The following is a 21,781-nucleotide window of genomic DNA, read 5'->3' as shown; positions in this document are numbered from 1 at the left end:
ACTGGGGGCTCTCCCTTCCTCCTCTTGGTCCTTAACACTGACAGGGGGAGGTTGTCTTTAGTGGCAGACATGTGAATTAGTCCAGTGAATTGGACAAGTGAAAGGTAGTGGAGAATAAAAGAAGAGCAACTGTGTTATAGAACTTTAATTTCAGTAGTCTTTTAATTACCCATTTGATTTTTCTAATGACCATCATATCTTTTTCTCAGAACCCTCCCTGTGTCTTCTGTTACTCAGTTTCTTATAGGAAAGCTCACTATTTTTGAGGTGTTCTTTGACTCATGGTGCTGGGATTTCCTTTGTTCTATTTTCAGTCTCCCTTGCCCCCCGTGTCTTTAAAAAAAGTTTGCAGAAAAATGTCTGATGCTTCTAAGGGTTTATTTTTATTTCATTTGGATTTGAGGAGGGAGGAGGAAAGGGTATCGGGGAGCTTTAGCAACATTTCACATTTTGTTTTGTTTCTGCTGGGTTTAGTGAACACTTCTGTAATTTTGAAGAGAAATTTGGTAAAGAATCTAATTTTGAACCTAGCTCTTCGATTCTCAATTTATTGGTTTATATGCTGAGTTTTCTGGGCATCTTAAAGCTGAATTGTTTTCCATAAATATTAAGAAACAAAAAAAAGGTATAGTACTTGGCACACAGCAGTTAACTGGGAAATATTCATAACCATATACTTAATGTACCTTAAATGATATAAGCTATGACATGTGTGTTACTATATGTTATATGTGGGAGTTAAAGTCTTATATTTTTGTTCATGCTTACTTAAACTTCATATAAACCATGCCAGTAGTTAAAAGATTCTAATATAATACTTAACTATTCTTTCCTAGAATTTATTGTTCTTGGATAGGATCACTCATATTATTACTGTAATGGTTGATTGCATCGACTTTTCACCATATAATATTAAGTATCAGCCCAAAATTAAATGTAAGTATTTTATTTGCTTACCTAATATATCATAAACATGGCTGTCTGAACTGTTGTCAGGGCAAATCCTAATAGCTTTTCCCATCTCGTTTTACCTACTTCTGATGATGTGTAACCATGTTAGTTACTATGCTAGTAGCTCACATGCTTGCTCTCTTTCCTTCTCTCTGTGTGTGTGTCTCTCTCACCCTCCTGCCCCAATCTAACTCCTTTTTATTATGCAGAAACATAAATATTGTCCTATTTAGAGATTGTCTAATAATACAAATGATTTTACTTACTCCATCTGGTACAAGGGATTATCTGGACAAAAAACTTTGACGTTTGTCAAAATGTTCTTATTTGGTAGGCTGATTTGAAATAATCATTGAGTTGACATTCAACTGCATAGAAAATTGTGGCAGTGATTAATCAGTTATGGTTTTACAGGAAATTTAAAATGATGCTAAAAGTTTAACTCAATTTTTACTGTATAAAATTGAACAATTGAAATCATAACAAGTCTTATTTTTATAATTATGTTCCTTGGTTAATTCTAAATTGTAATAAATACTGAGCTATTTTATTCTACTAAGTGGTTCTTTGAACTTATATATTTCTACCAGTGATTATATATTTTCATATTGTATAGGAAAGAACCTTCCAGTAATGAAAAATGTGGATGTTTAAAGGTTACTTTTCCTGTTGAAAGATTGGGAACATACTCAGTTTTCTTTTTCTTTTTTTTTTTTTTTTAAGGTTCATATCCTTTTTTTTTTTAATTTATTTTATTTATTTATTTTTGGCTGCATTGGGTCTTCATTGCTGCGTGCGAGCTTTCTCTCGTTGCAGCGAGCAGGGGCTACTATTTGCTGCGGTGTGCGGGTTTCTCATTGCGGTGGCTTCTCATTGTGGAGCATGGGCTCTAGGTGCGCGGGCTTCAGTAGTTGTGGCACGTGAGTTCAGTTGTTGTGGCTCGCAAGCTCTAGAGTACAACCTCAGTAGTTGTGGCGCACGGGCTTAGTTGCTCCATAGCACTTGGGATCTTCTCAGACCTGGGATTGAACCCGTGTCTCCTGCATTGGCAGGCAGATTCTTAACCACTGTGCCACCAGGGAAGGCCCTCAGTTTTCTTTTAATAAGATCTATCTTTGATGAATTAGTGTAAAGATTACTAGAACATAAAATATTTTTAGGGGTTTTTGGGGGAGTTATTGGCTTTTTGGGGGGGTGTTTCAGTTTTAAATAGTAATGTAGAGGAACATGTTATGTGACTAAAGTGTATTACAGGTCAGAGCATCCCGGCCTCGATGCCACAGAAATGGATGTGCTTGAATTTTTTGTTTTTAATCTCAGCCCCCTTTTGGGCTGAGCAACACTTAATCTGATTACCTCTTTGTCCGAAAAATAAAATTCTCTAAATATCTTAACTATAAAGGTTATATAACCAATGATATCAGAAATTTTTTTGTGGGCTTCCCTGGTGGCGCAGTGGTTGAGAGTCTGCCTGCTAATGCAGGGGACACGGGTTCGTGCCCCTGTCTGGGAAGATCACACATGCCGCGGAGCGGCTGGGCCCGTGAGCTACGGCCGCTGAGCCTGCGCGTCTGGAGCCTGTGTTCCGCAACGGGAGAGGCCACAACGGTGAGAGGCCCGCGTACCGCAAAAAAAAAAAAAAGAAATTGTAAGCCACCGAAGTTTGATAAGGCAAGACGATGAGCTCCAGGTGGACATAATTTTACCTATTTTGTTACTTCTGAAAAATTATGAATATCCATTCTATCCATGATCTATAAACCCAGAATTAGAAGTCTTTTGTCTTCATTCCTTGTCTTGCAAGAGGTGTTCTTGCTGTTTAAATTTATGGAAGCTAGGGGAGATTTCTAAAAGCTGCCAGCAAAAGTTGAGGGAGAGAGAAAACAAAAATTAGAACTAGTTGAAAGAAAATTATTATTATTCATAAATATGCATAAGGATCACTTTGAGAGTTTTTGGATAACTTATTTTGTAACTTGTTTTAGAGAAACATTGCAAAAATTATACACAGACACTAAACATTCTTTACTCAGATTTCTCAGTTATCAGTTGATTGCTTTTGTCATCATTTTCATCCCCCACTCCCCTTTATACTTTTTATTTTTATTTCCTGGAACCATTTCAAAGTAGTTGTAGACAAGTCTTTGATCTAGAACATTTCCCAAGTCTTGTCTTTCACAACCTTTAAAAGTGAAGAGTACAGGGCTTCCCTGGTGGCGCAGTGGTTAAGAATCCGCCGGCCAATGCAGGGGATACGGGTTTGAGCCCTGGTCTGGGAAGATGCCTGTGCGCCGCAACTACTGAGCCTGCGCTCTAGAGCCCGTGTTCCACAACAAGAGAAGCCACTGCAGTGAGAAGCCCGCACACTGCAACGGAGAGTAGCCCTGCTCACCGCAACTAGAGAAAGCCTGTGCGCAGCAATGAAGACCCAAGGCAACCAAAAATAAATAAATAAATAAATTTATTCATTTTTAAAATTAGTAAACCTTTTTTTTTTTTTTAAAGCAAAGAAATACAAATAAAGTTACTTTTTGAGAGTCTCTCAATTGGGCTCTGTCAATATTTCCTCAAGATTAGATTGAGATTGCATTTCTTCACTGGGATACTACAGGAGTATTTTTTTCAGTGCATTATGTCAACAGGCACACACGTCAGTTTGTCCCATTACTAATGATGTTAACATTTACTATTTGGTTAAGATGGTATCTGCCAGGTTTTCCACTGTAAAGTTAATTAGTAAATACTTATAATTAATAAGTTAATGTTTTGTGGCAGGTAATTTGAGACCGTGGAAATACCTTGTTAACCCAGCATACTTTTACCCATGAGTTTTTCAGCCACTGATGCTTCTTGCTTAAAACACTATGATGTTTCCCAAAGTGGTAGTTCATATTGTTTCATTTAATTACGTTATATTACTTTGTATCAAGGAGTTTATCTCCTTTGCTTTAATTACATTAATTCTAAAAGCTGTCCCCATTTTAATTATTTATCTCATTATGTTCCCATAATAAACCATTCTACAATTATTTATCAAGCCACTAAGCACCAGACACTTACAGGTGCAAGTGACATCCTAACATAAGATATAGCTTCCTTTGTCCCCTATTTATTTTGTTTTTATCAGCATGGATTTCTGTTATTCAGTAGGCTTTAATTTATTGGTGTCTATTACCTTTTCATGTGTTTCCATTATTCTTTGAGAACTTTGACATAAGATGTTTATATTTTTCCCTGCCTCCGCCTGGAACCAGCCATATCTCCAAGGAATATGGTTCCTTTTAGCTGAGAATGGCATTTAGAAACCAAAATCTGTTCATTGCTATTAAGGTGTCACTGCTTCTGGATCTCTGAGTGGACAGAGGTGGGAAATACATTGGTGTGTTTGTGAACTACACAGTTATGTTTCTCTAGATTTACTTTCAGTTGTTTTCTCATATCATAAGGTTTATTCTGGTCTTGGATATCCCTTTTCTCTATTTACCTGCCTCAGTATATATACTGTTTGATCAGTCTCTTGTATGTAACTGCTCCCCTGACTACAGGCTGTCTTCAGCCTCAGCATACTAGCCAAGAACTTCTGGGTGGCCTTTCCAGTTTAAATTATTCATGTATGGGAAACTGATTCTAGGGAAGAAGGTTGACTTCCTTTCAGTAGCAACACTTGTTTTTCATTTCAGCACATGATATTTTTAATTAATAAGCACTGAATTAGAGTTTTCTCTTAAATCTGAGATATCTTAACCTTAAAAGAATGGATTCTTTGAGGGAAACAAAGGTAATTTTGGAGTAGGTACGATTTTCTTGACAAGACATAATGGGTTTACCCCTGGAGAGAGATGGAGTCTAAGAAGGGTGCAAAGGAAAGTTGGACAGATACATCTTTTTCTTTAAATCTAAGCTTTTTTCCTTGTATTATTTCTGAGGATTTGGATCTCTGACTTGTTCAGTATTAATTTGTGGGATTTAGTGTACTATAGATGAGCCAGGGAGCAATGATTCTAAGGGAAATCTTGTTTCTTATTTTTTAAATGGACTTTAAACTTTTAATTTTGGAGCACAGCTTATATAATTTAGTGTTTTCTTACAAATTAGTTGTTGAAATTCTGAGACTATAAAATAAAAATTTTAATGCATTTAAAAATTCCTTAGAGAAAATAGAGTCATTTTTCTGGAATTCTTATTCTAGCTCTGCCAAACAGTTTTCCCTTATCTCTGATTCTCTTTTAGAGATAATGTTGTAGTGATGTTTATCCACTAATGGTATTTCATTTTAAGATTTGTGGGTATCACTCTACAGAAACACATATATTAGATGTAGATGTCATGTAAATGTGAGACATAAATTGTAAAGATGAACAGTGACACTTTTCAACACACTTGAGTTTTTAATAAGTTTAATTTTATCCTAGCACCACAGAGACCTTCAGATTGGTCCAAAAAGAAGAAGGAGCCCTTGGGGAAATTGGCTTCTTTATTTAAACTTATTGTGAGAGTGATCTATTCTTTCCATACTCTGAGCCTCAAGGAAGTACATTCTGATACTCTCCTCGCTATTGGCAACTCAATCACCAGCATTCTTTCCAATGTATTTGGACATATTTCTTTGCCTTCTATGATCCGAAAAATATTTGCAACTTTAACAAGACCTCTGGCATTATTTTACGAAAAGTCAAAGTAAGTATTTTGGCTTAATAACTTTGAATTAAACATATATAACTAGATTTAGGTAGCAAACGTTTATTGTTTTCATATCAGCTTTGCTGTTAAAGATCTTAATCTAAAGTTTAGTGGAAAGGGTAATATATGAAACTATGCTTTTGTTAAAAAGATAGTTCAAGTAATAAATAAGTATGAGATAGAAATTGGAAGTCACTTTATTTTTCATGATTAATCCAACCCTCTTTTTACTTCAGTGCATGTCTTTTCAGAACTGTTAATACAAAAAGCATACCTCTTAAATGTATGATATATATGACTTGACACACTGCTTTGCAGTTAAGTATTATATATGGTATGCACTTAGTATATTGGATGCATCTTGCATCATACACCTAAGAATCTCATTGTTTTTAATGTCTGCGTAGGGCTTCATGAAACTTCACCCAATTTCCTGTTGGTGGACATATGTTTTCTAGTCTTTTTCCTTATAACTAACAATATCACATTTGAACATATGTGTACATAAATCATTTGCCGCTAAATAGCAGAACAGGGCCCTAAAATTGAAATGGTTGGTTCAAAGGGTATATGCATTTAAATTTCTGAATTACCCTCCAGAAGTTTGTATTAATTCACATTACCTTTTACATTTGAACCAAAGAAAGCGGTGCCTAAAAAACAACATGAAAAAATCCCAAGTAACATACTTGAAAGAAGCATTTTGGAAGAATTCATTATGTTCTTTATAGCAAGCTTGTGTGGTTCAGTTATAATACAGCCTGTCTTTCATAAATTCACAGAGAAAGCTTTAGGAACAGATTTTATAAACTACAAAATGGAATTCCAAATCCATTAAGTTTTTGCAAATCTTTTTTAGTCCTTAAGCTTCATCAAAAATAATAATGCTTTTTAAAAAGCATGGAAACAAGTGACTAGTATTAATACTTTAAGGTCTATTCCAGATGTTTTTCTTTAACTCCTATTTTAAAGACAGGTTTGTTTCATGTTTAAATGTTTGCAGTTTGACAATTTTTGTTAGGTCTTCGGGCACCTTTGTATATCACTACACGTGTCTCATTTTTTTGTGCTGCATTACGATATTTCTAGGTTTAATGTTCTAAAATATAAATGGTACTCTGTTTTTCTTCATAGGTTTGATGAAGTTCCTAAAGTATATAGTTCTATGAACAACAAGGTAAAAATAGACATTGTCCATAAAACACTTTCATGAAGAAAAATTTTAGGATTTAAATAATTGTCTTCCTTAAATACAATTTTACTGATTTTTTTTAAAGGGTCATTACACCTTAATTTTAATGAACTTTTAGTAACAAGACTTGGATATAATCAAAGGATAGTTTTTTAAAGAAAGATTTAATATTGCTTTAAATTCATATAACTCATCTCCTGTCTCATCCCTTTATATATGAAGGTAATTGGTTCCAAGGTTTTATAGGTAAAACTTGTGTAGGCAACTATTAATCTCCTATAATTTATGTGAAAACATAATTTTTTCTGTTAATGGAGAATAAGCTTGAATTCAAGCTGTTGTATCGATAAAGTAAGTTCTTGCCGGCCTATAAAGAGTGTTATATATTAAAGGTGATGGGAGCTTTTTAAAAAAAAAAATTGAAATAGTAGCATGTTCTGTGAGTTTAATTTAGTATGCTTTGTGCTTTTATTTTTTCTGTTTGAAAAGTAACATTTCTAAGTGTTATCCTAATGAACTTTTTCTTTTTCCTAGTTAGAAAAGCTACTAGGAGAAATTATTTCTTGTCTACACATCAGCTACACTGGGACTTACGACAGTGACCTTCTTGAACAGATCTCGCCATTATTATGCATAGTATTTTCACACAAGAATAAACAGATTAGAAAACAAAGTGCTCAGTTCTGGAATGCCACATTTGCTAACGTGACGATGTTGATTTATCCTGAGGAGTTAAAGTATGCTAACAACAAAACTCTTTTATACAGTTACTCTGTTCTGATTGTGTATTGACATTTTGGTTTTAACATGAAATTTCCTTATGAGGGATCATTGCAGAGGATTTCTTAGTTGAAATATTATTATTTGGAGTACATGGTGATTATTAAAATTATTTGACCCTTTGCTTTGGTCCTTAGAGTAACCTTAGTTTTAGGAACATAAAAAGCAATTTCAGATTATCCTTAACAAAAGAAATTTCCAGCAAAAGGCAGGAAATTGATGGCTGTTAAATCTAGGTGTCGTGTACTTAATGTAACAGTCTACTTTTGCTCAAAATTTTGATTTAAAATTTTGCTCAAAATTTTATGATTAAAATTTGGAAAATTGGAAAACTTCTTAAAGAATAAAATTCAGAAACTGAAGAGTTTAGTGAAAAATTCAAATATTGTCTGTAATTTCTCCCAGTTTTATATATGTGGAGTAAAAAATGGTCTTTAAGTTGGCTGTATTTTGCCACTTTAAAATTATAATTAAAGTGTTCTTGTTAATGTGTCATCGTTACTACTTACTTAAGGCATATATATTTATGTATTTTTTTGAAGACCAATACTAAAACAAGCCAAACAGAAATCTCTGCTTCTGTTGCCTGGTTTGGAAAATGTTGAAATTATTGAGGAATCCAGTGGACCATATTCAGATACAGTAAGTTGCGGGGTGGGGGGGTGTTGTTTACTTTTGCATGATGTTTGAGTAGTTCTTTTATTGCGTTTCAGTGTAGTTTTAAAAAGGACAAAAGCTTAGAATGTTTTACTGAAGTGATAAACAAGTAAAACCTGAACAGAAGTGTTCCGTAACAGGACTTTTCCATAAAGTTAGTTGTGTGGCCTAGAAAACTTAGGAATTAAGGGCAGTCAGTTTCACCATGGAGTCTCATTTAAATAATCTCTGGTTCTTGTTCATTAATGATCTTTTTTATTTAACTATGGCACCTCATGTATTGTTTTGTAGAGGTTGGAATTATTGAAATATATGGTTAAATGTTGCTTTATATAAACTGGGAATACTAGTTACTAATCCCTATGTAAGCAAGAGCTACACTTAATTTTCTAATTTCTTTGCATTGAATCTCATTCATTCTGCCAGAGAAACACATCCTTGATATCACATTATCCATTTGGACCAAGGTTACTTTGGCTAATAGTACTTGATTACTGTCTAAAGATTAAGGAGTAAAGATAGAAGCACTATATACTCATCAGGTAGAACACCCTTAGGCACTTTTTTCCTATTCAACAACAAATGGAGTCTCACGGTTTTTGTTTAGAACCTTAGGAGAAAAAGTGTTATAGCTAGCTAAATGCTCTTACTTAGTTTTGGTTTTTGGGTAAAATAAAAATTCTTATCAGATAATTATCTAGATTTGTTTAGACTCCTTCAGTGTAATTTGGCCTGAAAAAGCCATATATTCTGTTGGGAGGGACCTGATAGTATTTTCTGTCATGTATGTTTTATTGTTTAAAGATTTATGGCTTTGGTTTTTCTTTTTAAAAATTTTCCAGTAATAAGAGGGATATTTGAGTTCAGTAATTCGATTCATTTTTATAGTGTTTATTTGATATATGTTATTTTCAGGATGCAAAACAACTATTGCTATATAAGTTGGAGACAACAAATCTTTGCTGTTACTGCATCAGATAGTGGCTTTCTTTTCTTTGACATGATCTTAGTAGATATGAATAGTCAAAAGAAATTTGAAATGAGTATTGATTAGACTGTAATTATCAAAATGTGAAAAGGATAAATAAAAAACATTTGCACATAGTGAAATTGTTTTACTTTTACAAAAACAGACAGAAAATTCACAGTTAAATATGAAGATAAGTGGCATGGAAAGAACCTCAAGTGGAAAAAGAGATTCTTTTTTGGCACAAACAAAGGATACAAAAGACAATATGAAACCACCAGCTAAAGTATGTTTTTCAAAGTGTATTTAATAGAACTTTTAAAATTAAAGTATATGGTAGCTTGCAAATACACAAGTTCTGATGGGAAGAAAAACCTGTTAAAGACTAAATAAAAGATGGGATTGTAGGGAAATAATAAAGTGTGGCCTGGGAAGACTATTAAGATGGCATGGTAATCTAGAAGCCTTGGGAGATGATTACTTCTTAGTAAAGTTAAGTCTGCATAACACTGAGCATTTGTTTAGTTACTCGAGGCAGCAGCCCCCTTGAGATGGAATGAAACTAAATAAGATTAACTATAACATAGGTAGCATGAAAGGAGAATGTTGTAGAACTTCTGTTAATGAATTAGAAGAGAACGCATCCGCAAGACATCTGTTGTAAGCTCATATATAAAACTAAATATCTAGTAGCTAGTGGCCAATTAACCAATTTTCAGGTAATAATTCTTTCTTCCAGGACCTCCAGTAAAGGGGTGTTCTGGAATCTTGAGACCATGGCCCTGGCAAAATGAAAGAAACATGTTATTTTTAAAGAGTAACTTTGACACAGTCTTGTAGCACCTGAAAAGTAGAATGAAAACAACTGTGCTGAAAACTTGTAAAAATGACATTATGGTACCAATATTATTGGTATGTAGGACATGTTATTTTGGCAACTTTTACTTAATTTGAGTAGTTTGTGCTTCAACTTGAAACTGCAGATATACTTTCCTCCTGCCAAAACACTTGATTTCTGTGTGTTGGCCTGAAAAACATTTGCCCATGCTTTTTTGGTAAGCACACATTTGCCTACCTTTTGTTTTTGTTTTTTGTTTTTTGTTTTTTTTAAAGGAAATGGAGATCCATTGTTTGTTTTTTTAAATAAATTTATTTTATTTATTTATTTTTGGCTGCATTGGGTCTTCACTGCTGCACGCTGGCTTTCTCTAGTTGCAGCGAGCGGGGGCTACTCTTTGTTGCGGTGCGTGGCCTTCTCATTGCGGTGGCTTCTCTTGTTGCAGAGCACAGGCTCTAGGCACATGGGCTTCAGTAGTTGTGGCTCATGGGCTCCAGAGCACAGGCCTCAGTAGTTGTGGTGCACGGGCTTAGTTGCTCCGTGGCATGTGGAATCTTCCTGGACCAGGGCTCAAACCTCTGTCCCCTGCCTTGGCAGGCGGATTCTTAACCACTGTGCCACCAGGGAAGTCCTTGCCTACTTTTTTTTTTTTTTTTTTTTTCTTTTTGCGGTATGCGGGCCTCTCACTCTTGTGGCCTCTCCCGTTGCGGAGCACAGGCTCCGGATGCGCAGGCCCAGCGGCCATGGCTCACGGGCCCAGCCGCTCCGCGGCATATGGGATCCTCCCAGACCGGGGCACGAACCCGTATCCCCTGCATCGGCAGGCGGACTCTCAACCACTGCGCCACCAGGGAGGCCCCCTTGCCTACTTTTTAAAGAGGTATAATAATTTTTATTTTCTGAGTATTTAATAGAGGCAGAATGAAAGTTAAGGACATGGTACTAATTGTTATTAACCAGGAATATTGTATGAGTTTGAACTTCAGACTTCCTAGTCATTATCAAAAACCTTTATCAGAGTGCCTGAAGAGCGATTGATTGAAGTATTGGAAAATAATTTGGAAACTCAAAATGCGCATTAACGTTTTCAATTTGCAGTTGAAACTAGAGTCTTCAACTCCAAAAGCAAAGAGTGAAATGCCTTTGGAAGAAGAAAAGTCTACTGACTTTGTGTTTATACCTCCAGAAGGAAAAGAAACAAAGGAAAGAATACTAACTGAACACCAGAAAGAAGTACTCAAAACAAAGAGGTTTGTAATACTTTTATCTTGAATTGATTATTCCATATTTACATTTAGATGTGGCAAACCATAATTTTGAGTTTATAAGATAATTTGTATACTGTGCTATATTTTAAGTGTCAAAAAGACTGTGCATAACTACATTTCATAATGTATAAGGCTGCCTTGAAACGCGCTAAATGTTTCTAAACAATTCCTTTATTGAGGTATGGGAGGAAAAGGTAGGGGAGATGGTTTCATGGAAAATCTAGAAAATAAGCATTTAAACCTTGATTTTATATTGTTGTTAAAATGTAACTAGATGTAGAATTGTAAGTTTAGTTTCTAGTTGTAGCAATATCAGATAATGAAGTTGCTTATGAAAAATCCTTTTCAGGTGTGATATTCCTGCCATGTATAATAATCTGGATGTTTCACAAGATACTTTATTTTCTCAGTATGGTCAGGAAGAGTCTATGTAAGTATGGAAGTTGTTGAAGTAACTGGTTTTCTAATTTTTAATTAACAGTGTTCTAATTTATGCACTTATTTATTTCAGGGAAATTCCTACTTTAACTGAAAAATCCAAGGAAGATTCCAAGATGATATTTAAGGTATATTTGGTATTTCACATTTGGGGGTTTTTAGAATCACCCTTCCATTATTATGGAGTCTCTTATATTAATGTTAAGATTTATTGTATAATCTCTTAACTTTCCTTAGCAGACTTTAGCAGAATTATAGTCATTATATGTGTGGGTCTGCATCTGTGTGTGAGTGCATGTGTGTTTAAATGTATTTGGCTTTATTGAATACTTACAATTGGAAACACAAATTAATGGGCATCTACCATCACCTTTGGAAAATTTGCAAAATATTGAAAGTCAGATTGCCCTTTGAATTACTAAAGCTTTACACAAAAATTTCCCCAGAAAGTCAGACTTGTTTGCTGGTTAATCTATATGTATATGTACATTTCTGTGCAGGAGGAACAAAAGGAGAGTGACATTGTCATTCCTCAACATGTCACGGAAAACTGTGGTATGGACGAACACCTTGAAAAGGCTTCCCTTTCGAATAATGAGTGTGGTTCTATTGAGGAAACCAATCCAGAAATACTGAGCAGTAATGATGCCAGAAAAAAGGCTTTATTTGTATCAAAGAAGACGCCAACTGAATGTGCATCTAGTACAGAAAATACATTTGGTGTCAGCAGTAGCTCGGTTTCTAATGCCACTACTTCTGGAACTCCTCCCCCACAGCTTACAAGTCGAAGGCAATCCTTTATTACTTTGGAGAAGTTTGATGGCTCAGAAAATAGACCCTTTAGTCCATCCCCCTTGAATAATATGTCATCAGCTGTTATAGTGAAAAATAACCAGGAAGCCATGGCTAAAACAGATAATCCACCAAAAGCAAAGAAAAGAGAAGTGGCTCTTTCAAAATCTGACTCTGAAAAAACAGTGCATGGGATTAAGAGATCAGGCCGAAGGTCGAGTAAGCCTGAACCAATAGGGAATAAAAAGTCTAAGCCCTTGATGAGATCTGATCAGGAGAAAAGTATTCGGGAATCTGTTGATGGCATGGTAGCCTTAGAAAATAACCCACCTGGTTTGCTTAATCAAACAGAATGTGTATTAGATAATCAGGTTCATCTCTCTGAGTCTTCAGTGGAGTATGAGGATACGATGCTTAAACCAGCAATAGAAAATACTATACTATTAGAAAACAATACTGTAGAGGAGAAAACCGTAGAAATTAATTTGGAATCCAAAGAAAACACACCCCCAGCCATAATAACAACAGACCAAACAGTAAATGAGGATAGTCATGTTCAGATAACTCCAAATCATAAAACCCTTAGGCGATCTTTAAGGCGACGTTCAGAAACAGCAGAGCCAACCACTGATAGCCAAGATAAAGAAAATAATCAAAAAAGGGAAAGACGTAAGGAAGAAGAAAAGACTCTGCAGAGGAGTCCATTGCATGTAAAAGATGATGTTTTACCTAAGCAAAAATTGATTTCTGAACAAACTGTACAGGAAAATTTAATTGAGAAAGGAAATAATTTACATGAGAAGACTTTTGGGGAAACCAGCGCTAATGCTGAAATTGATGAAAATAGAAGAAAGCCAGATCTTGAGACTACTAAATCTGAGGGAGATGGTGCCCAGGACATTGCAGATAAATCCTCTGAGAAAACAGTAAGGGGACGAACACGGTATCAAACAAGAAGAGCATCCCAGGGTTTACTTTCCAGCATTGAAAACTCAGAATCTGATAGTTCTGAGGCAAAAGAAGAAGGTTCTAAAAAGAAAAGATCTGGAAAATGGAAAAACAAAAGCAGTGACAGTGTTGACATTGAAGATCAAGAAGAGAAAATGGTAAAACAGGAATGTATAAAGGTTGAAAGTCAGACACATGATTATAAAGGGAATTCTGAAGTAAACAAAGATACAAAATCTCAGATCTGTGAAAAAAGAGAAGAAAGTAATACTGTAACTCTTCAAGATTCTACAATATCTTCAGAATTATTACAAGTTTCTGGTGATGTATCAAATACTTATGAGGGAAAAAGTAAAACTAACAAATGTGCAGAACATTCCTTTTCAAATCCTTCTGTACCGGAATCAAGTCTAAGGACTAGAAATGCCAATAAAAGATTACATAAGCGAGACTCTCTAGAAAATAGTGTGGGTGAATCCTCAAAAACAGAAACATCAGACATTTCTTTGCTTTCTGAAAAAACTCTTCAAACACTTGAATGCCAACACAAGAGAAGTAAGAGGGTGAGGAGATCTAAAGGTTGTGATTGCTGTGGAGAAAAAGCACAACCTCAGGAAAAGTCATTCACTGGGTTAAAGAATACAGAGAATTATGATGTAAAAGTCAGCGAAACAAAAAAGACAGATGCGGAGACACCTGTAACTATATCAGAAACTTCTAAAGCTGATATGTGCTCAGAAGTAAAACTTTTAGATGAGCATGATAGTGTGAATTTTCATTTGGATCTCAAGGAGGAGAATGATACTATTAATGATTCATTAATTATATCTGAAACTGAGTTGAAAGAAAATACTATTCAAGACTTTCTTCCTTCTGAAATGGTAAATTTTAAAGAAGAAACTTGTGATAGGGATTCTGAGGTAGCAATATCTCTTGAAAGCCAAGAGCCATCTAATAAAAAATGTAAAACTATTGACCCATGTTTAGGTGACTCCAAAGATATTTCACTGGAATGTTTTACTTTGGAGACCAAAGAAGAAAAGCCAGAGGCTATCCCCAAAAAGGAATTGAGTATTATAGAGAACCTTGTTAATGTTGAAGCAAATGCAGAATTGAATCCAGGAGAAGTAGATGCTATGGAATTGAATGCAGAAAATGATAAATCTGAAGCTAGCTTCTCTGAACAAAAGAGTGTCAAAACTGATATTTCAGAGGAAGAGGTAACAGAGGAAAACAGTCAAAAAACGGATGCACCTGAAGAACTCAGTGCCGACAAAGCAATAACTATGGAATTTAATTCAGGTATTGGTCATTCTGATAATACCACACCTGTAAAAGTGAGTGCTCAGTTAGAGATTTCTGAACAAATAGCAGTTGGGGAACTAGACAGAGGAAATGATGAATCTGATCCAGGCTCATCTGGAGAAATGAATGCTGAAATGGAAAATTGTGAAGAAACAGTGATTGGTGAGGTGACTACTGAAACTGACCGTGTCAATGAAACAGAGGATGAGGACTTAACTACCAAAGCCTCTAAGCCTATAGAAGCTGAAACAAAGAGATTGAATGTAGAAATCGATAGCTCTGTTCCCAACACACTTGAGATGAGCACTGAAGAAAGAAAGGTTGACTCTAATAAAACTGAAACAAATATTGAACCTAATAAATTTGAGGAAACAAAATTAGGTGACAGTCAGATGGTAGCAGGAAATGATGGAATTTTACCGGAAGTTTACCATACTTTCGAGAAAGTGGAGGAGACGCCACAACCTCTGACAGCTGAAACAGCTGTTTCTGAACTGGTATCAGAAGACAATAATACATCTCCTCAAAAATTAAGGGATCTTGATCCTTTACTCATGTCAGCAAATGACAGTCCTAGTGGCATGCAGACACGCTGTGTCTGGTCTCCTTTGGCTTCTCCATCCACCAGCATTTTAAAGAGAGGACTAAAAAGACCCCAAGAAGATGAAGTCTCATCACCTGTTCACAAGGTAAGGGGATTGAGGCTGAATATTAATGAGTCCATGTTTAATTGGAATATTTTGACCATATGGTGATACCTGGTGAATGATAGGATATTAGGTTTATATGACCATTCATTTTGAGTATTTACCATGGTGGCTAGGGAAAAGGGCAGGTAGAAGGAAAGGTTGAGAAAGGAGACTGAAGCCCTTTAAATTTATTTATTTATTTATTTTATTTATTGCTTGCTTGCTTGCTGCGTTGGGTCTTTGTTGCTTCCCATGGGCTATGTCTTGCGGCAAGCGGGGGCTACTCTTTGTTGCAGTGCGCGGGCTTCTCACTCTGGTGACTTCTCTCGTGCGGAGCACGGGCTCTAGGCCTGTGGGCTTCAGTAGTTGTGGCACGCGGGCTCAGTAGTTGTGGCTTGCAGGCTCTAGAGCGCAGGCTCAGTAGTTGTGACGCACGGGCTTAGTTGCTCCGCGGCATGTGGGATCTTCCTGGACCAGGACTCGAACCCCTGTCTGCTGCATTGGCAGGCGGATTCTTAACCACTGCACCACCAGGGAAGTTCCTGAAAGCCCTTTAGATATTCCTTTATTTCAGGACACTAAGCTACAGATCTTCATACAACCATCACCACTGTTCATTTTTTGCAAACTTGATAATCTCTCATGGTGATTTTTTTTCTGCTCTTCATACCATAATATATGAGGAAACACTTAGAAACTGATAAAGTAGCTTCAGGTAGCACTTACTATGTACTAGGACATTATGCTGTTTCACATTTAAGTATTTATATAAACTTACTTTCAGACATTGTCTAATTAAAAAGAAAAAAAAGGGGCTTCCCTGGTGGCGCAGTGGTTGAGAGTCTGCCTGCCGATACAGGGGACACGGGTCTGTGCCCCAGTCCGGCAAGATCCCACATGCCGTGGATCGGCTGGGCCCGTGAGCCATGGCCGCTGAGCCTGCGCGTCCGGATCCTGTGCTCTGCAACGGGAGAGGCCACAACAGTGAGAGGCCCGCGTACCGCAAAAAAAATAAAAATAAAAAATAAAAAAATCTCTTTAGGCTGTGCGTTCATTAATTTCTGGATATGATTTCATTTGTAATTACTTTATGTCCCCATCTTCTTCACTAAAGTTTATCTACTTTGGTTTGTAAACATATGGATTACCTATGTATCTGCTTTAACCCCTGGCCCTGTGACTTGCACATAATTTGTTGCACAAATACAATATAAAAAGGAAAAGTTGCATGTGCTTACATAACTCAACTTGTCCTCTCTAGTAAAGTAGATGTTTTGAAAAAGTACAATGTAGGCATTCCTTAACTTAATTTTGAAACTGAACCTACCGTTTACTGTAGAATACATGTGTTTATGTATACAAATGTGTATGTATAAATATAATTATACTGGCACTTAATTTTTGCCTTTAGCCAGCACATTTTGAAGACTTCCCCAAGATATACTGAAAATTCTAATATTGAGAATTCAGAGATTAGTTCTTGGGAAGACTTAACACCACTTGAGGTTTTTTCAGTTTGGTCTTGGTTTGCTTTTGTTTGGGGGCTCTTACTATTATTATTATTTTTTAATCTTAAGTTTAAATAGGCCATAAGGTAAAATGTATTTGATTTCTTCAGTATACTTTAGATGGTTAATATCAGTTAACTAGTCATGTTTTTGTTTGATAGTAGCTCATTTAATTTTTATTTAGGCAACAGTACAACATACAGTAGTTTTCTGTAGCAGATATGTACAAAATCTGCCCAGTCTTTTGGGAGTCAAGACCAGGAGGCGTTTGTATACATATTTAATGGTTTAAGTGCTCTGTTACTGATATCAGATAGCTGAATGAGTGAATAAAGAGTTTAGAAGAGGCCAAAATGACTTCAAGCTGGGCTAAGAAAGACAAAAAAAGCCACCCAATTGCTGTGATTCTTGAACCCTCAGAGTTAAGAACTGAGCTTAGTAAGATATACCAGAGGCCAGTTAGTACTGCCTCTGCCTCTTTACCTTGTTCTTTACAGTCCATAGTAAGCCTGTAAGGTTAATAGAATTTGATTATACAATTTTAACTGTCACATGCAATTTCATTAAGTTTCTGCTGCTATCCTTCTTTCACTCTGCTTGTTGCTGTATTATGCAGTTTAGACCATAGATAATTGGAATGACCCTTGGTCTTGAGTAATATCTATGAAAGCAGTCACCAGGAAGAACTACAACTATGTGCAGTTGGCTTCTAGTGAAATAAATTAAGCTTCACATTCTATTTTTGGCTAACCTTATAATGAGAATTTACAGTTGTTTTTTTTTTAAACTTTTAATTTTGTTAAATAAAAACATGGCCTATGTTTTCAGGTTCGCCGTGTCTCCTTTGCAGATCCTATATACCAGGCAGGATTGGCAGATGACATTGATAGGCGATGCTCTATTGTTAGGTGCCATTCTTCAAATAGTTCTCCCGTAGTAAAAAGTGTTAAAACTTCACCTACTGCGCAATCTAAGGTAAGCTGTAGGCTTTAAAAAATACACATGCAGACAGAATTGTGTTGGGTAATTTGTCTTAAAATTAACTATTTAAGAAACAAACTTACTTGGTTTGGTTTATTGTTCTTTTGTCTGCTTACCAAGTAAGCAGACATGAAGAGAAGAGGTGGTAAGAGGCAATGATGATCCAGCAAGTCATTGATCCAGTAATATTGTTACCTTTTACATTTTCTGAAAATTTTAAGACATTACTGCAGGCTTAAGTTGTGAAAATAAAGTTGTAAAAATTTACAGTTATCTAGGGTTCTGAGTTTTTTTTTTCTCCTTTCTTCTATCTAGCATAATACTTCAGCCAAAGGATTTCTGTCCCCAGGATCACGTAGCCCTAAATTTAAGAGCTCAAAGAAGTGTTTAGTAAGAAGTGCTTTAGTTTTCATGCAACTTTATATTTTCATGTTCAGTCAGGTGACCTCTATTTAACAGCTTTTGAAATTTATTCTAAGATTGCAGAAATGGCTAAGGAATCTGTGCCATGCCCAACAGAAAGTGTTTACCCTGCTTTGGTGAACTGTGTAGCACCAGTTGACATCATTTTACCTCAGATTACGTCCAACATGTGGTAAGTGGTTATTTAGGCTTCTGGCTTATACCTAGAGATGCCACTTACTTAAGAGGGATATTTAAATGATCAAGGTTCTCATGTTTAGAATTGATTTATATGTACTTTCACACACTTTGTTTTAGAAATAAATGAAAATACAGCTGGGAAGATGGGTGAGATATGGCAATAATAGAAGCATTGATCATAATACAGTAATGGCTAAGATAATTGTGTGCTTAATATTTGCCAGGTTTTGCATACATTATCTTATTTAATCCTAATATAAATACTATAAGGAGTATAATTAGTTCCACTTTATAAGATGTTTGTAAAGGTTAATCTTGCTTAAGCCAGGTATACACATCAGATTCAAATTTTTTTTTTAATTACTTCCAATTATTTTTTAAAATATAATAGTGTTTATTTTTACTTGTTGACAGTTTGCTTTATTTATTTATTTATTTTTGGCTGTGTTGGGTCTTCGTTTCTGTGCAAGGGCTTTCTCTAGTTGTGGAGAGCGGGGGCCACTCTTCATCGCGGTGCACGGGCCTCTCACTATCGCGGCCTCTCTTGTTGCGGAGCACAGGCTCCAGACGCGCAGGCTCAGTAATTTTGGCTCACGGGCCCAGTTGCTCCGCGGCATGTGGGATCTTCCCAGACCGGGGCACGAACCCATGTCCCCTGCATCGGCAGGCAGACTCTCAACCACTGCGCCACCAGGGAAGCCCCGTCAAATTTTGTTTTAAAGTAAATGCAATATGCCTGTCCTCAGAGTGGGCTAGGTGGGTCTATATAAATTCAGTTATGATTGAGCTTAAATCAGGAAATTCAATTGGATAGGTCCTTACAAACAGAATAAATATAAAACTATATGACATTTTTCCTGTTTCTGTCATCTCTTTAGGGCAAGAGGACTGGGACAACTCATTAGAGCCAAGAATATAAAAACAATTGGTGATTTGAGTACTCTTACAGCATCTGAAATAAAAACTCTTCCTATCCGTTCTCCAAAAGTGTCTAATGTAAAAAAGGCTCTCAGAGTATATCATGAGCAGCAGGTAAAAACTTAGATGTTAGTCATAACATCGCGTATAAATAAATGATCAAGCAATACAGTTACAGAAGTTTGCATTTAAACTATTCTTGCTTAAAAAGCTCATTTTATATGATACCTTATCTTCCCTTCCCCTGCAGTTAAGAGTAACTTAAAAGATTCATTTATAATTCCATAGATTTGCTCATTTTGTACTGTTACTGTGTATAATACCTCTTTATTCTTTGAATTCAATTTTCCTACCCTCTTATCTCTTATTTCCACCAAATAGGTGATTGGTTTCATGGCTGCCATTTCTAAAACCTAGATGTTCAAATCTAAACATTTACAAAAATCTTGCAGATTTGTAGTTAACAGTATTTTGATTTGATATCCAGCACAATTGTGGTCAATTTTTTTTACTTGTTCTTCCTATCAGCTTTTAACACAAACATTTTAGGTCATGGACATTTCTCAAGATTCTTATGAAAGCCAAGATTCTTTTGCCGTATAAAAATGTATCAATATACGGAAAATTTTGTATATCATTTCAGAAGAATTCACAGACTCTCCTGAAACCCATTATGTATTCATTGATACTATGGAAAACTGTGAATATATGAAAAATAGGGTTTGTGAAGGGTGAAAGCCGGTGTTCTATTAGAATTTCTGGGACTGGAGTTTGCAGACTACTGAAGACTTCTGCTGTATTCGTGAAAGTCCTTGATTTAGTATTAATTTTACTTGATCTTTAAAAACATTTAACCAGTGGAACAAAAAAAATGATTAGTAATTTTCAGTTTGATAGCTGAAGCATTTCAACTGCTTGAGACCCAGCCACATACCATAAAATTCACCCACCCAAAACACACAATTAAGTGTTTTTTTAGTATATTCACAAAGGTACACAACCCTCACCAAGACCTAAATTTAGAACATTTGTTATTACCCCGAAAAAAAACCCCTGTACTCATTAGCAGTCACTCTGCATTTTCACCCCCAAGGCAACCACTAATCTTTGTAGATTGCCTATTGTGGACAGTCTATAAAAGTGGAGTCATATAACCTGTAGTCTTTTGTGAATGATTTCTTTAACTGAGCATAATGTTTTCAAGGTTCACAGGTATTAGTACTTCATTCCTTTTTATGGTTAAATAATATCCCATTCTATGGCTATACAACGTTTTGGTTATCCATTCATCACTTGAACATTTGGGTTGTTTACACACTTTCTTATTATGAATATGCTATTAGGTACATTCATATACAAGTTTTTGTGTGGACATAACGTTCTTTATTTCTCTTGGGTATATATGTAGGAATCTAATTGATCGGTCATATGGTAACTCTAACGTTCTGAAATTAGTATTTTCTCAATCAACAATCAGTAAGCCCTGGGAATACCTTTGAAAATTGTGTTCTTTTTAAAAAAAGAAGTCCATATATTATTTAAGCTTGGAAATCTCTGCCTTAGATTTGCTTTTCCCCTGTTCCTCAACCTGGGGAATACAGTGTAGTTTTTCATGGCTACCATTTGCAATATTTCTTGACAAGTCCATTAGGAAATATTATAAACCCCATAACCACCTCTTTGAAAAAATAGTGCTATGTAATGCTATTTTTGTGTTGTTAGTAGAACATGGGTTCTTAGCAGTATTAGCTAAGCTTATCATGTAATGGGCTGTGAAACATAGTATGTCAGATTGTTTTCCAGCATTAATGGTCCTGTTACTATTAGTCCTGTTAAAAATTACTTTCAATTTGTCGCTTTTGTTTTTGTTTTTACTGGTCTGAATGTATAAATCAAGGTGAAGTCTCGTGGACTAGAAGAGATTCCAGTTTTTGATATTTCCGAAAAAACAGTAAATGGAATGGAAAATAAATCTATTTCTCCTGATGAAGAAAGACTTGCCTCAGGTATATTTTAGCAAAGTGAGACAATTTTATAAGATCAGCTGACTTTATTGAAGAAATATTTTGTTATTGTGCTTTTAGTTTTAATTTGACCACGCCCTGTGAATTAGACAAGTATTTTTTTGTGTAATAGTTGCCAAGTATGTGAAAAAATAACTGATACGACTTCAAGTATGTCTAGTTGCTTTTTCTCTCATTGTCAACTTCTACTCTATCAAGGTCTCAAATGAGGATATAAACTATAAACATTGCATTCCAGTTAT

General features: G+C 35.6%; 1 protein-coding gene across 4 annotated transcripts in view; it reads left to right on the top strand.

Moving 5' to 3' along the window:
- RIF1 (replication timing regulatory factor 1) overlaps positions 1-21,781 on the top strand; it is a 56,756-nt gene that overhangs the window by 28,147 nt on the left and 6,828 nt on the right. For 3 of the 4 annotated variants that reach the window (XM_081243144.1, XM_081243145.1, XM_081243147.1), the window contains exons 21-35: positions 837-936; positions 5,364-5,628; positions 6,766-6,808; positions 7,358-7,560; positions 8,146-8,245; positions 9,394-9,513; positions 11,164-11,315; positions 11,683-11,763; positions 11,845-11,899; positions 12,272-15,505; positions 17,842-17,988; positions 18,310-18,384; positions 18,474-18,589; positions 19,476-19,629; positions 21,413-21,521. In XM_081243144.1, coding sequence (XP_081099270.1) covers positions 837-936; positions 5,364-5,628; positions 6,766-6,808; positions 7,358-7,560; positions 8,146-8,245; positions 9,394-9,513; positions 11,164-11,315; positions 11,683-11,763; positions 11,845-11,899; positions 12,272-15,505; positions 17,842-17,988; positions 18,310-18,384; positions 18,474-18,589; positions 19,476-19,629; positions 21,413-21,521 — 4,954 coding nt within the window. The remainder of the gene's footprint in view (positions 1-836; positions 937-5,363; positions 5,629-6,765; positions 6,809-7,357; positions 7,561-8,145; positions 8,246-9,393; positions 9,514-11,163; positions 11,316-11,682; positions 11,764-11,844; positions 11,900-12,271; positions 15,506-17,841; positions 17,989-18,309; positions 18,385-18,473; positions 18,590-19,475; positions 19,630-21,412; positions 21,522-21,781) is intronic. The other variant, XM_081243146.1, reaches the window with a different exon arrangement.

The sequence above is a fragment of the Mesoplodon bidens genome (genome assembly GCF_964165515.1).
Source record: "Mesoplodon bidens genome assembly, chromosome: 8".
Lineage (NCBI taxonomy): Eukaryota > Metazoa > Chordata > Mammalia > Artiodactyla > Ziphiidae > Mesoplodon > Mesoplodon bidens.
Note: the sequence above shows the minus strand (reverse complement) of the source record. Positions and strands in the feature narration are given on the sequence as shown.